At 39.4% G+C, this 16,538-nt stretch overlaps 1 protein-coding gene across 2 annotated transcripts in view; it reads right to left on the bottom strand.

Moving 5' to 3' along the window:
- NEK6 (NIMA related kinase 6) overlaps positions 1–16,538 on the bottom strand; it is a 125,201-nt gene that overhangs the window by 33,979 nt on the left and 74,684 nt on the right. For both annotated transcript variants that reach the window (XM_075905661.2, XM_075905662.2), the window contains 2 exons: positions 8,165–8,275; positions 395–503 (listed from right to left, as the gene is read on the bottom strand). In XM_075905661.2, coding sequence (XP_075761776.1) covers positions 395–503; positions 8,165–8,275 — 220 coding nt within the window. The remainder of the gene's footprint in view (positions 1–394; positions 504–8,164; positions 8,276–16,538) is intronic.

Genomic DNA, 16,538 nt, shown 5'->3' with positions numbered 1-16,538 from the left:
TCCATATTAATATTCCCAAATCAGTCCGAGACAGAAAAAATCCCCTAAACCCTAAGGTCACAGGAAATACAATTAAGATTATTTCTTAAGACTTCACTGCAGCTACTAGTCTGAGTATTTTACTTCTGACACGTTTATAATGGCAGGTTTGACACTTCTAGTTAATATCAGTGTCTGGAATAGAAAGCAGCTCATCTTCATAACACCATATTCACTTCGGACTGAATCTTCTAACAAGGAGGCAAAAGACACAAGGAGATATCTATCTTGCGAGCACCAGTCTATCTCTAAACATGCACTGGCTGAACATCAGCATAATTGTTTTTGAATGTGGGCGCTTACTAATTGGAACATTATATTAGTATTCAGTGAAAAGAGACTGAATTAATGTTACCTCTGTGCATCACCCTGCGGGAGTGCATGTGTTCGACTGCACTGCATAACTGCACAAAATATTTCCACACCGTCCTTTCCGGGATTAACCGTTTCTGCTTTTTAAAATACTGTGAAAATAAATAAATAAATAAATACCAGTGAAGAAGCAACATATCTGTCTCACTCCTGGATTCATGTTAGTGAGCTGTCAACTGTTCATGTCCACCAGATCAGCAGAGGCATGGCTCGTCTTCTTATTAGTATTTAACTCCTTCTCCGTGTATGTAAACTTTAATGCAATTCACTAATTAACAACCATTATGAAAAATATGCTTAAATAGGTTTGACATTTTTGAATGGACACCAATTATAATTAGCATTAATCTCCTTAATTACCTTGCAAAACATATTTTATGCCTCAAAACAACAAATGTCTGGAGTATTTTGCCTTAAGTAACAAAGGACTTTTTTTTTAAACCCAACATCTTGTAGTTGTTCATCATTAATGTACAGTCTACTAACAAAGATAATCATTTTCTCCATTTTCATCCTCCTTCCCCCCCTTCCAAAAAAAAAAAAAAAACAACCAACCTCCACCCTACCATGGAATCAACAGAATATCCCCAGTTCTGATGTAATAATATATCCCTAAGAATTCACACAGAGACATAACTCTTGGGAAAGAGAAACTGTCTCACAACAAAAATAAAAGCCGACTACCGGGAAGCAAACATTGAGATTGTAAGCTCTTTGGGACAGACTGTCCCACCGTGGCTTTGCATGTAGTACAACGCATTGGACGTGCCTGCTCCCACCAACACCACAGCAGGGGTCCACCCCCCACCCTCACTGGAAGCAATGGGGAAAGCAAAGCAAGCAGACCCAGTTCGCTCTGCTCCTCCGGCTGTGTCACCTTTGGGAGGAATGGGGCCACCCTCCACAAGTTCCAGCAGGAAGTGGAGCGAGGTGGCCGGGTGAGCGAAGCAAGCTGGGGCTGCCTGTTTTGCTTCTTCTGCCACTGCTGGCGCCAGGCAGCATCAGTTGGGGGAAGAGGCGGGGAGGATGTGAAGCAAGGGAGCAGCAGGGGCAGGAAGAGGCAGGGACTAGGGGGGCGGGGGGGTTGGTCTTAGCCCTTTACCAATCATATGGCTGGTAGCCCCATGGGTTCCCCCTCACCAGTCGCCTCTGAGTACAATGGAGCCCTGGTCCTTTGGGCCCCTGTGCATTGCTAGAACATAAATTAATAATCATAATCACCACCACATATAACAGCCATAAATTGTCTACACTTATCTGGAGTAGTTTTATGTGCTATTCCCCAAGACGTAAATAAAGAAAGGCATCGAGTTGTCACCAGTATAACCCAGGGCAGACGTTGCTGCAATATCCTCACTAACCGGGCACCTCCCTCTCATCCTGTGATTCTCCTCTCAAAACTCACTTCATTGGGTTACCTTTCCCTTGGCTGGCCAGGACTTGTTCTCTCCTTAGCAACTGTCACTGGGTGCTAACCCAATTCTTTTTATTTATACATTTACAGTTAGAGAACCAACAACATGTATATGAACCTCTGTTAAATGTTTCTTATGGTCCTCCTTTCATAGAATCCTAGAACCCTAGAACTGGAAGGGACCTCAAGAGACCACTGAGTCCAGCGCCCTCATGGCAGGGCAGACCAAGCACCGTCTAGACCATCCCTGATAGATGTCTATCTAACCTGTTCTTAAATATCTTCAGGGATGGAGAGTCCACAGATTTGCCCTGTAAGGTATAATTTAGAATACTGTGATCACTTCTGGACAGGGAGCTGTGATTTTTTTTGCTAAGGTGTCGTGCACCCTTCTGATGGGCTACCATTTGCTTTACACCAACAAGTATAAGAATTTTCACAAAAAACCTTAAGAGGAGGAATAAAGGTGCTAGATTGGGTGAAAGTTGCCCATTTTGTATGTGTCCCTCTTAATACAGACAGCTGATGCCTGTTGTGACATTGAGCATTTTATATGAAAACCATGTGAATCAAATAATAGCAAAAATTTATCTTGCAGATCAGCCGTGAAAGGGTGTAACTGTGCAATTCGCCAAAAGGCAAACCTGACAGCTTGCAGCAGTTTGAAACCAAAGCCTAAGAGCAGAGTGCAGCAGAACTGCAGAGGTGATGGATAAAGTGTTATTTACACCATAATATTAGCTTAATTCTCATTAAAGTATTTAAGTGAAGATATGTTAGACCACAAGTGGTAATTTTCTAAATGTCATGTCCAATAAGATTTGCCTGACATTTACTAGAAAGCCAAAATTCTCCAGTGGGTTATACAGCAACACTCTGTTACATCAGCTTTATAATAGCTCATAAATAATGCAGGCGACAGGGACATGACAAAGACGTCCCTGTTTTTATCACTCTCACACCTTCAGAGTGTTGTTATTGCTGTTCCTACCACCTCCCTGAAGCATAAGACTAACATACGTCTAAACAAGGAGGGAGGAGGAGAAGGAGGAGGAAGGGGGAATCAAACAACCTAATCCATTAATATTTTGATTCTATTGAAGCACTACAAAACACAATTCCTTGTTTCAGTCCAGGGCCTGGTTGAGATCCTGAAGAATCTGTCAACAGGATCACTAAAGAGAGCCGGTTCTAGCTTTTTGCTCTTCACTGCTGTTTGCTACCCCAAGAAAGAGACAACCACAGCTCTTCACCTATTCGACCACAGAGCAGGTATAGTGCCAACTGCAGTGGAATGCCAATAGAGTCTTCCCTTTCCAGTTCTGGCTTGTATTTAATTTTTTAAACATTTTAAGTTCTGCACACACAGAAATTCTCTCTACAGGTTTGTCTCAAATGAAAACACATAATCTGTATCTTGGGAGAGGGGGAAAATCAATGCCCCTTTCCTTTTATAAACAGACAAGTCCATAAAATATGTACTAGTAATAGCACCACCGTCTAGTCCAAACGAAGGGCAGACAGATCTGCCCTACCGCTTATGTTGATCTAACTCATGTCACTTAGAGTTGTGAAAAAGACACCTCCTTGAGCAACACAAAGTCACAGGTACATAAGCGCAGGCCACAGGAGCATGATGTTGGTGGGAGAGACTCCTGCAGACACAGCTTCCACCTCTCATAGAGGTGGAGAAATTCTGCGGACACAAGAGAGGTTCTCCTGTCAGCACTGACACACTGCATCAGGGCAACTGTGCCAGCGTAGCAGTTCTACGGTAGACATCCCCTTGGAATCATCACAATTAATTTTTAGAGAAAGACTCCCAAACAGGAAATGAAAAATACTAAAAGCTGAAATAATCAACCCTGAATGGTACGTTTGTGTTTATCACTTTTATGAAAAGTTCATTAAAGCCAGACAAAAATGTGAAAATTCTTCATCAGATACAGTAATATTACCAAATGATGTAGGCATCACTTTTTAAAACTAAGCAGACTCTACTCAAAAATTTACACAGCAGGATGGTCGTTGCTCTAATACTTGCTTTCAGAATGGTTCTTTTCTTTCCCCACATTTTTAAATGCAAATACTGAAAAGCCTATGATAAACCTTGGTGTTTTCTGGGATCTCTTGGGAGAAGGAGTAACATGCAGTCAACAGCAACAATGGTAATCTTGAAAGCACATGGAAGATTAAACAATAATTATGAGCTTCCCTCAAGGGCCTGGCTTTCTCCCTGCTCTATGTAGGCTAGTATATTCAGGAAATAGTATTACCTTTACACAGGTCACTGCATGAAGCCATCTTCAGCATGAATGTACAGCACATTGGCAATACACTAGCAATAGCATAATCATACACTTTTCTGAGTCACCAGTGCCACAAATACTGATTTTTGGATGTTAACAGCATTAACTGTGTATGGATAAGTGCAGTGGCTGAAAACTTTAGGCTGCCCCATAAGCTCTCTACCATATGTCCATTCCCAGCTAACTCCTGCTCTCCTTGATGAAGCAAATTCCTTTTCTGAAATGCAGATTTTCCCTGACACTGTAAATTTAGCCACTAACTATGGGCTAAATGGCTAACTTGATTGACAGGCTTTGGCCTGATGCCTCATAGCTGAGCTGACAGAGAAAACAAATCTGTTAATCAGGTACTTTAGCTGTGACAACAAGGAAGAAGTGAACTTTCCAAAATGTTCATTTATGATAATTACAGAATGATGATGGCAAAAACAGGTAAAATATGGAGAGAAGGTTAAGAGTGCTAACAAACATGATATACCACATCTGTTCTCACAGGGGATGGATGTCTAAAGATTAACGTGTCAAAGAAAATACAAAAGCAGGTGATAACAGCTTAACTAAAGCTGGTTCCAACAATACAAGTATTCCTAAGAGCAACATCAGAGAAGAGAAAATACTTGGAAATTTTCTCAATCCTAAATCCCTGTAGTGAAGGAAAGTCAATATACTTTTTGAAATGTCTTCAGTGTAGCAGACATTGTGGCTAGTTACCCTACAATAATTAAACGTGCCTAGCAATCATAGACTGGGTAAACCAGCCTTGCAAAATACATATCCTCTTGCTACTTTTGGACAGAACATTTGTTCTTTGTTCCTTACCTATCATGATGGGCATTTTTTTAAGCCAGTTTTGCAAGACTGGCATGTCTACGCAGAATAGATTCATGCTAATGTTGCTCACAATAGAATGGATTAGGAAACGGATCTGCAAGGTTACAGTGTGAAAACCCCAGTTCGCATAGGGCATTCAAGACTTCTAAATTCCAGGGGAGAAGACAAGTCTACCTTTCTTCATAAACAATTTTGGAAACAAAGATTAGAGAGGCAGCTGCGGAAGGGGGAAAGGAGCAAGAGCAGAACACACTGAGGAAAAGAACAAGAAAAAATAAACAAGTTTCAGAGGAGTGGGTGTGTGAGTCTGTTTCAGCCAAACAGATGAGGAGTCCCTGTGGCACCTTAAACACGAACACATTTATTGGGACATAAGCTTTGTGGTCTGGAACCCACTGATGAAATAATTTACAGTTCATGAAAGCTTATGCTCAACTAAAGAAAAAAGCAGATAGTTAAAGAGAAAGCTGATCTGAGAAAGGTGAAAAAAGAAACATTAAGAATATTCAAGTTCATGGATCTAGAGTAGGTGCTGGCAGCCTTTTCAAAACAAAGAGCCAAACTACATCAAAATTCAGAACAAGAGGTCAACAGAGAGCAGTATAAGAATGCCCATTTGCATGACTGAAAATATACAACCTAATATTATAGATAATTGACATGATAATAATAGCATCAATGAAACATTGGACTCATTGACTTTATTAATGGGACTTCTGCTGCATCTTTTTGCACATTTCTTTGACGTTCACATCATAACTGGTCAAATCCAGCTTCATGCGGGCATTCAGGGTTCTGACAATCAAATGGCAGGGGGCTGGGGATGTGGGGGTGCAGGAGTCGGGGTTGGGGTATGTGAGGGGTTCAGGACAGGCGGTTCAGGTATATGATGGACTCAAGGCACAGGGTTGGGGGGAGGGCGGTGTGAAGGTAGAGAGGATAAGAGAGCAGCTAGACGTAGGGAGGTGGTGGGTCCTCCAGTAGCCCAATGGATAAGGCATCAGCCTCCAGAGCCTGGGGCTGTGGGCTTGAGTCCCCACCGCAGCCCTGGGAGCAGCCACCACCTGCCTACCCAGGGCTAGAGCCTGCATCAGCTGAAGGGGGGGGAGGGAGATAGCTCAGTGGTTTGAGCATTGGCCTGCTAAACCCAAGGTTGTGAATTCAATCCTTGAGGGGGACATTAGGGCATCTGTTAGCGATGGTACTTGGTCCTGCCATGAGGGCAGGGGACTCAACTTGATGGCCTCTCAAGGTCCATTCCAGCTCTATGAGATAGGTATATCTCCATATATGAAAGGTAGGGAGGATAAGGCAACCACTGAAGGTAGGCCAGGTTCAACACTGGCACAATGGACATTGACCCAGCCTCCAGAGCCTGAGGTTGTGAGTTCAAATTCACCACCACCAGGGTGGGGCAGACAACCCACTGTATCAGAGTTGGGATTTTCCATTTAAATTTAAAAAGTTGCATGTATTTTGGGAATGACAGAAGAGCCATAGGTTGCTGATCCCTGTCCTAGAGTATGAGCAGTTCCCAGTGAAGCTCCCACGCAATGAAACAGACAAGGGGAAGAGGAGAAATGCAGGGTAGTCAAGCTGGGAGATTCTACCAATCAGAAGAAGGCAAAAATTATAAACACTATCAGAAGGAAGAAGTGTATTCAGAAAGGCCATTAAGGGTGACAGTAAGGGCAGGACAAAATTCAGATACACTAGTATTGAATTTTCATACTCCATCTCTAATTAAAAGGCCAAGACAATAAGAATGAACAGCTGATGAACTAACATGTTAGGTCCTGTAAAAAATTGGGAGGAGTCATGCAAATCTATATAAAACTTCCAAGTAGGAAGCCTTTAGGGAAATATGCGTAATCCCAAAAGGGATTTCCCCTCCTAGGGCTTGTCTAAACTGCTTTCCTTTTTCGAAAGAGGAAATGCAAATGAAGTGCTGATTAGCATTTTCTCATGCTTAATTTGCATATCCTCTTCCAATCCTTTTTTTCAGAAGAAGGTTTTGTGCAAAAGAAAGCAGTCTAAATGCGGCTTTTTTGCGCAAGCCCCCTTTTTTCGAAAGAACCTGTAAACCTGATTTTGAGGAATAAGGGTTCTTTCGAAAAAAAGGAGGCTTTGCGCAAAAAACGCTTCCAAAAAAAGGATATGCAAATGAAGCATGAGAAAATGCTAATCAGTGCTTCATTTGCATTTCCTCTTTCGGAAGAGGAAAGCAGTCTAGACAAGCCCTTAATCATTTTTTCCCCTTGCCAAAAACATCAGGCTCACTTCTCTTCCTCCTTCCCCTTCTTTTTGTGCTTGTTTTTATGTACAGGTAGAGAGAGAAGGAAGGCTACATCAAATACGATAGCTTTGCATGTTGCTCCACAGCTAGCTGATGATAATTCCGGTGTACTCCAAGTGTAAATTCTGAAGACTAGTGCTCTGAGTCGAGCCCATCCTCCCATGCCCACAAGTTTCACAAAATAAAGGGAAGGAAGGCTCTAGTGACACTGAGGACTGAAAGGACATCCTAATTTTTGTTTATTTGGTGTGGGGGAGGGGGAGGTTTGTGCTCTAAATAATACATATCTGAAGTTACACCAATCAGAATAAAAATTTAAAATATCACCATTCCTCATGCTTCTGATTTGAAAAACAAAAATACATGCTAAACTGTTCAGATCACCTTCTCCCTTTCCTTTTAGTTGTATTTTCATGTAAGGGATTATCAAACGAACAAACCACAATACAAGTATCCATAAGATTTTCAGGCTTAAAATGATTCCTCACATGCTTTAATCAGCATTGGAAATAATCATTTAAGCTTAGTCTCTAACATTCTAGTAAAATTCCAACACCACCACTCATTCACAATACATTTTATAGTTTTTCTATATTTCCTTATATTGTGTAACTTTGTCAGGTTTATTTGATTTTCACTTAGGAAACAGTTCTGGTTTTAAGCTTGTTGAAATTTTCATTGAAATGGCCTCCTACAAGCAAGAGGGGAATCGGATCTCAAGTTTCTAGTATGGACTAGGGATGTTACATATCGGTTAACTGAATAGTCGATTAACTTCATGAATTCTTACCAGTTAATCAACTATACTATTACATCCCTACTATGGACCTTCTTGCAACTGCCCCCTGAATTTTAGAATAACGGGATGCCCTTAGTTTGCCTCAAGAATTGGTATGTTCTTACCTTAATCATCTGAGAGAGATCACCTGCATCTGCCAGTTCCAGGACAATGTTCAGTTCATTGTCTTCAATAAAAGAATCCAAATATTTAATTATATTGGGGTGGTTCAGTTGCTGCAGAGAGAAAGAGCAACAGAGAAAGTACAAAGTGAATATGGTACATAAAAGGTGCTTCTGTAATGGCGACTCACAAATATACCGCCCATCAGTGTTTGTTCCCATAACTGTTCTACAGAAATACCCTTAATGAAAAGGCAAGGCTATGGTATTAGGCTATGGTATTTGCTGTGTATCCCTAGACAAACAAGGATGTGTGGTGAAACAATACAGATTCTCTCTCATGTGTACCAGGCAAATGAGAAAGCCAAGCAGTCTTTTGTAATGAGCAATTAGTTCCATGGTTGAGGTCAAAAGGTCTTTTTTGTTGTAGGTTCAGATCTTCAGTACCTGTATTTAACATCACAGTCTTGGAAGAAACTTGGTCTGAGCTACAATTATTGGGATTTAATTTTTTTTAATTAATAGCAAGTCCCACCATGCTACTAGTATGTTTGTTATAGCAGAGCTTCAAATCCCCATTAAGGATCAGTGTGCAAACTTACTAGATACTACTCTGCAGATATGGTCTCTGCCCCACCAAAATACAAAGGGCAGGGGAAGGACTACAACATACTTGATTACACACTGTTCATTAATTCTGACTTTTTCTTTTAAAACTGTATTTATGGTTAAACCTCAGTTAAAAGAGAATTTGAACTATGCCTTTATCAGGTTGATATTTTTGCATTTAATCCTATCTTTTTTGTGTGGATTTACAATTAAGCTTAGAATATTAAAAACTTGCCTATTTCTAATGTTATATTTGACTTTATCCCTCATTTTTTCTATTTGTTAAAAAAATATTTTTAATCCGTGTCTATAATTTCAGTATATTTAACCCATAGCCTTATTTTAAAAATGTTAACCCATACAGAGCTTTTTCAGAAGAAATCATAAAACAACTGAAGATGTAAGCACTTAATATTTAGATAATGAAAGGCAAAATGAGCAATTTGGATCATATTTCAGCCTTTTTTGCCTGTACTGGGTCTTGAATAAGCTTAGGGAAATATTAATGTTGCCACAATTAAAGGTTTGCTTCAATACAAATGAAGGTGCCAAACCTATGAACACTTGATTGTCTACCTTTGTGGGAATGAATATACACACTGACATGAATTATGGCAATTACTACCACTAACACTTCAGGTTAAATACGTGGCTAGGTGGAGCTATTATGGGGACCACTTATCCTGAAGCATTAATGTGTTCACAACCAACACATTTATTCCTTGGAAAGTACAGCACACAAGAAAGTAAGCTCCTTCAGAAATCATGTTTTACAAAAAATCTGCTATGAATCAGTATCAGAAAAGGTGGTTATCTGAAATTCTTGCATACCTGGCACTGAAGATCATTAGATAGACAAATTCTGCAGCAGAAACTCTTAAACAAAATAACTAGTCAAAAGTAAGGAAAGATTACAAAACCCTGAAAAGTCAAGTGTGGACTCGAAATGTGTGGATTCCAGGCTTTTCAACTATTTTGATACTGTGCCCTAACTTATGAAAAAACGTCTCCAATAGCTTCCTGGGAACTGATACCTGAGATGCATCCATCTATGATGAAAGGATCCAAAGAATCCTAATGCATGGGTCTGGAAATACAGGATGTATTATTATAGTTTCTGTCTGAAGTCCATGATAGCAAAAAAATTGTAAAGGAAGCAGGTGTGTGTGCTTTCAAAGAGAACAAAATATTATTTCCTCATTACCCCAGTCCTATTAATCAAGCCCAGCACAAGGAAGCCAGCCTATTGTTCCATGCGCAGTATTATTCATGAGGAAGCTTATATTATCTGAGACACGGATTCTGCTGAGTTTTATCTGGAAATTATTCTCAAAATAAACTTATTCCTGACTTAGCGTGGGAGGCAAGACTTGATGAGTACCAGAGGTCTCTTCTAGCCCTACATTTAAATGATTCTACCAACTGTTCCCTACATGTCTCGGAAGAGATATCACTTGCCTGTATTCCAATTCTATTACAGGACAATGATCAATCTCAGGGGTGTTCCCATCACTTGTCTACAATATGGTGACAAGCTCAACATCCATTCTGTATAGTTATGCGCTTTGACTATTTTTTATTGTTTTTATAATGGTTAATTCAGATTTCATGCCTTTAAATAGCTTTTGTTTTTTAGAAAGTGCAGGATGAGAGGATTTGCACACTAACATACACTATAATATTTTCCTCCTGTTTTCTGATCGTATTAGGCATTATTACCAGGTCTAAATTAAGAAATAAAAACAGCATATTACAATTTCTGTTTTAATATTTTAATGTCTGGTTCTCTTAACAAAACTGACAACAATGATGACTAGGAACATACCACATGTATTTTGATTTCTGTGTTCCCTCTCTGCCTCTCTGAGCTACACTTTTCTATTTTATAAGTTTGAAGTCCAATAAAAATACATTTAAAAAAATAAAAAATGGCATTTCATCGAGCAAAATGTAGTGACTCCTGTTTGTCTATTTCACGGGTTAGTGAGCTGACAGAAACACTGTTATAACCCATCATGTTAATCACTCTGCTCTGCATGAGCATTAGGGGATAGATTCTCCTTCGCAATGCCTGGACACTAACTCACATTAGTGCTAATGGGATTCATGTGTAGGCATCAAGAGAAGACTATTCACACAAGCCTGAACTTAAAAATAAAAATAGTCAAGGCATTTCAGCTGAATATTTTTTAAAAAGGTCTCCCTTCAGGTGTGTGGATCCACTGCCCTTCTAGTCACAGAGTCAGATGTTCCCCACAGAACTAATCAACATGACATTGCTCTGCCCCCAGTACTGGAGCTATGTGCATGCTCTTCAGGCTTGCCTGTGAACTTGCCTCCCAGTAGTCACTAATGGCTTAGCAAACTTGATACAGGAACTCTCTCTACGCAACCCAAGTCCTAGGCTTCTTCTCCACTACAGTCAGGATTGCCACTGCTGCGATTGATCCACCGGAGGAGGGCCCTAGCTAGAGGGTATACTAACAGCCACTAAATCAACCACCAATTGCTCAGCCATCAGCTCCGGTACTTCACCAGAATGAGATGAGTAAGGGGAGTCACTGGAGAGTTTTTTCCGTTGATCCAGGAGGTTTGCACCCCGCACCTGCAGTAAGTAGATCTAAGATATGTCAACTTGAATTACGCTACTAGCATAACTCAAATTGTATAACCTGGATCAACTTTTCCCCCACTAGTATAGATCTACCCCAAGTCTTCTGGCTGGTACCCAATACATACGTGTGTGTTGAGATTAGCTATCTTTGTGAGCTGGTCTCCCATCATTTCCCCTTTGAACCTATGTTGTTATGAGCAGGAGATGAATACCAATTCCTCTAGAGTCCATTAGGGCTGTTCCTAGCGAGCTAACCAGAAAAGATTCCAACTCTGCCACCTAGCACATCAGGCCAGCACACCCACCAACATTTTGGATTGTATAGAGGGATTTATTTTTAACCTTTACATCTGGGCACCGCATTTCAAGAAAGATATGGAGAAATTGGAGAGGGTCCAGAGAAGAGCAACAAGAATGATTAAAGGTCTAGAGAACATGGCCTATGAAGGAAGGCTGAAAGAATTGGTTTTTTTTAGTTTAGAAAAGAGAAGATTGAGGGGGGACATGATAGCAGTTTTCAGGTATCTAAAGGGTGTCATACGGAGGAGGGAGAAAACTTGTTCATCTTGGCCTCTGAGGACAGAACAAGAAGCAATGGGTTTAAACGGCAGCAAGGGAGATTTAGGTTGGACATTAGGAAAAAGTTCCTAACAGTCAGGGTAGTCAAACACTGGCATAAATTTCCCAGGGAGGTTGTGGAATCTCCAACTCTGGAGATATTTAAGAATAGGTTAGATAAATGTCTATCAGGGATGGTCTAGACAGTACTTGGTCCTGCCATGAGGGCAGGGGACTGGACTCGATGACCTCTCGAGGTCCCTTCCAGTCCTAGTATTCTATGATTCTATGATCTTATTTCCCACAACTCTGAACCCCGTCACCAAAGAACATCCAATAAAGTCACACTGGTGAATAAGATACATGACTGAAGCTGAGATCCTTTCCCCTTCTCCAGCCTCGCCCCTCTTCCCCCAAATGCTTGTGCATACACGTGGCAGGGAAGCGATGGAGGCGGTTACTTGAAATTTCTAATTTTTTGACAGAAGGAAACTGCATAACCTTAATTCTCTCAAATCGTTACACGCACAAAACAGCACAAAATGCCCTAGCTTGGGTTATTGACATTTTCTCATTTCTTTAATGCAACCTAAAAGTTTGATGGCAGTTAATGCCTGATGTGTATGCACAGCAATGCTGTCAGCAAGAGGCATGCAGAAGAGCAAGCCTTCTCCAAATGAGCGAGTGTGTTGGCTCCCTGCTGCCGATTATAGTCATATTACTGAGTTATTTTACTCCCTCTTTTTCCTAGGCTGGTTTCTGATGGGCTATTTGATTTTTTTACTGTTCCAGTACAGTTTCTATTACTTCTAAATGTGAACGTTTTTTTCAATTAACCTAACAAGCATAAAAACAGTATGTTTGTAACCATATAGGAATTTTTAATCAAAAGAAAGCAGAGTCAAAGCATCATTTTGACACAGATTCACTGCAGCAAGCCTGTCTGAATCCTTCAACAACAACAAAAACTATGGAGTCTAACTTGATATATTAAAAAGTTGGGTAAATTGTTTTCATTTGGTATTTACTCAAAATTTACAAGTATAAGTACCCAAACTCATTACTTGGCGAGGTTCCAAATAAAATATTACTGATAGACTTTGATTGTATGTCTGTAGACCTATTAGTAGTACATTGACTTGAATGGGACTTAGTACATTTTAAGTAGTTTGCTGAATCCAGTACTCTTTATTAGGCATGGCTTTTTATTTAAGACAAAAATGAACAACTGCCTTTATCAAATAATCCAATTATCAATAATATTTAAAAGGACAGAAGTTATTCATTTTTACATAATTGATACAGCAAGAGTTGGGGTGTTCATATGGATATTTATTGCACATTAAGTTATCCATTTGAAAAAAAAATAGTAGTGACTTTGAAATGTATTGCACAATAATATAATGAAAACAATTAAGGCCAGTTTTCGTTAAAAATGGGGAAAAAGTTTAAAAGAAAAAATTCCAGGGGAATTCTCTGTGCCATGCCATGGGAGATCAAATGTCTTCTTCAACACAAACTGGGCTCACACTGTTAAAACCTTGCTCCTTTCTCAAAACATGGACTTGTTCTGCCTCATGCCTTATGAGTAGAAACATCCACTGCACCATCCTCAATTTGTACTGCAAGGCACATTATACCTATACAGCCGGTCCCCAAGTTGCGAACAGTCGACTTACGACTGTTTGCAGTTACGACCAAAACTTTTGTAAATGGCGGACCCTGAGTTACGAACACAATCCGCACTTACGAACAGCACGGTCGTGTGTAACTCTATGGGGTCCGACTTACGAACAAACTGAGTTACGACCAATTGCTTGGTCCGTAACCGTTTCGTAAGTCAGAGAGAGGCTGTATCAAGTTTTGAAATGTGAAATACAACTTTTTCTTAGAACCACCTCTGTAAAATGACCTTCAGTTATTTATATATAGCTGTAAGAACAACCAGCCTGGGAGCTATCAATTAACAAGAGATGAGTTGCAAATATTGATTTGACAAGTTATTAGCTTTACAGCACTGAGTGAAGTGCATTCCAGTTGCTGACACTGACAGACATACTGAAGCTGGTCTCTTAAAACCATCCCTAGTCTCTAAACAAAACCTTGAACAACTCTGCCTCTCAGTCTTTTGGGAATATAACTTGCCTCTGTATCAAATTATCAAAAAATGCTGACCTGTACAATGTCATTAAAAATGCTTCTCAACTTTTGACATTTATAACTTTCATTGCTCTTAGTTGTGATTTGTTCAGTTGCTCAGAAGCTGACTTATATAAATCTTGGGTAAAATCCGTCATTTTGTTGGATCTTTCATTTGAAAGCTAATAGACATTTGAAAGATGTGCCCTATCAGCAGTATCAACTAATATATCCCTTGTGCATTTGCAATGCAATATGATTTATCAAACTGCATTTTTAAACCATACTTTGAGCTCCAGCTTATTTGATGGGGCTATGTAACACAACCAGTGACAATTATTCACAGCACAACACGATTATTCTTTACTGCATTTTTCAACCAGGACTTTATATTGTCAAGAGGGGAGACAGACTTGTGACAGTTATGCTTAAAATTCCCCAATTCACAATCATTTTATATAGCAAGTAATTAAAAACACAATTCAAAGTATGTTATCACACGGCAATAAATAAGGATCAAAATGCAGAAAACTTGGGAGACTGCAGTGTCTCCTGAAATGGAAAAAAAAAAGTAAAAAGAAGATCCCTGTATTATGAAGTCTGTGATTTTTTTTAAATGAATGAATTTTAAAATTCTCTTATTTGTCACTGCTTTTGCACTATGAATGAATTGCAGAACTTAAATAGATAGAAAGTGATTATCAAATATGCACCTTCACTTTTTTCTAATCAGTTCCGCTTCCTGTTTCTCTCTCACACACAAGTACAATGCTGAAGTGCTTGAGTTGCAAATGCTGGAGAGTGATTGGTGTTAAAGAACAAAAAAATGAAGTTTAATTTGAAAGTATTATCAGGTCTTACAATATGTTTCAAAAATATATTCACTGAGCCCTATAGTACACTTGCATTTAAGCAGGGAATACCTACCCATTGCACATACAAGTTGCAATGTAAAATGGATAGAAAAATCAATTCAGACATAAAATATGAATTGGACTAGATTCATTTCCAACCTCAAAGTGGCACAGATTTTGTTTGTTTTTGAGTAAAAAAAAAAAAAATCTAAAAAAAATCAACAGCTACATTTTAGGTTTAAGTGAGCTGGCAACCTCTCTACAACAGAAGCTTCATCCTACTGATTTTCATCAGAAAAATCTCATTCCTATCTAGCTTAGAGTGAGCAAAGACACATATTAAGTTATCCTGGCAAGATTACTCAAACTTCAAACACTTAAGGTAAAATTTACATTAAACAATTTAAATTTAACATTTTAACAATTTTTCTGTTTTCAGTGGTTTTAAGTGGTTACATTTTTCTATAAAGGTAAGTGCCATGTTAGCATAAGTTACTGTAGATTTCAAACTAAAATGGCTTTTTGTCCCTAAAAATCTATCTTGGATAATGTATGCGTCTGTGTATACGTTGGTAATATTTTTAAATAAATCAATTTTAAAAATGAATTAATAAATGTACTTCCCCAACTATGGAATAAGAACCATAAACTAAGTCTCTGTGGCCTGTGATGCACAAATGTGGCATATTTGTTGTTCTTTAGAAGATAGCTATCACATTTTTCAGGACACACCATAATTTACTTGATCTTGAACAGGTAAGTCTGCCCAACTTGCACATTCTGGCTAAGTTACAGCCTGATCCAACTGCCATTGACCTCAAAGGGATTTGGATCTGGCCCTCAATTCTGCCAGCTGAAAACACATATACCAAGAGATAGTGTGAGAACAAGAGTCGTCAAAGAGCTAAAAATGGAGGAAATAAACAAATTTTAAACAGCAATACAGTGGATGGAGAAGTGTTAATTATCTCGACATGCCATACCATTTCTTACTGCGCTTTTCACAATCCAGACTGTACAGTATTCACAGCGTGACATCTGGCTCCTTGGTGAGCTTTACACAGAAAGATTTGGAGTTGCCTCTAGTCATCTCATACAGTTAGGATGATAATTGACCGTCTAGGCTCCCTTGTCATCTTGGATATTTTATTTTCACTCACCTTTGATTCTGATAAATTTGCACATACTATCCTGAATAAGTCCAGGGCAAACATATGATGATGCCCCCAACTAAACAATCCTTGTGTAATAGCTGAATTGCCAGGAACTAAATTCTCTTGGTGAATTGTAAATGTGGCATTATTTTCTCTTTCATTAGACACCCTTTAGCAGCTAGACTAAATGCACACAAACAGCTCTGATACAATTCTAACTGTATGTCCATATCATATAACTGCCGCAGACTGACCAGGCTTTCCTCTACAGGAGTAGGATATCTGATACTTGGAGGAAGAGCTAATTCCTACTGGTGTACTGACACCCCATTCTGCAGATGTAAAGAGAGATGAAATAACATGGCTTCCAGTTGGATAAGCGCTGGTGTGAATTCCAGCTGTTACCACCATGAAGCTACTGCAGGATGTTCTCCTCAGGCCATCAATTT

The sequence above is a fragment of the Pelodiscus sinensis genome, chromosome 23 (assembly GCF_052426305.1).
Source record: "Pelodiscus sinensis isolate ZL-2025 chromosome 23, ASM5242630v1, whole genome shotgun sequence".
NCBI lineage: Eukaryota > Metazoa > Chordata > Testudines > Trionychidae > Pelodiscus > Pelodiscus sinensis.
This window is presented reverse-complemented; position numbering and strand designations above follow the sequence as displayed.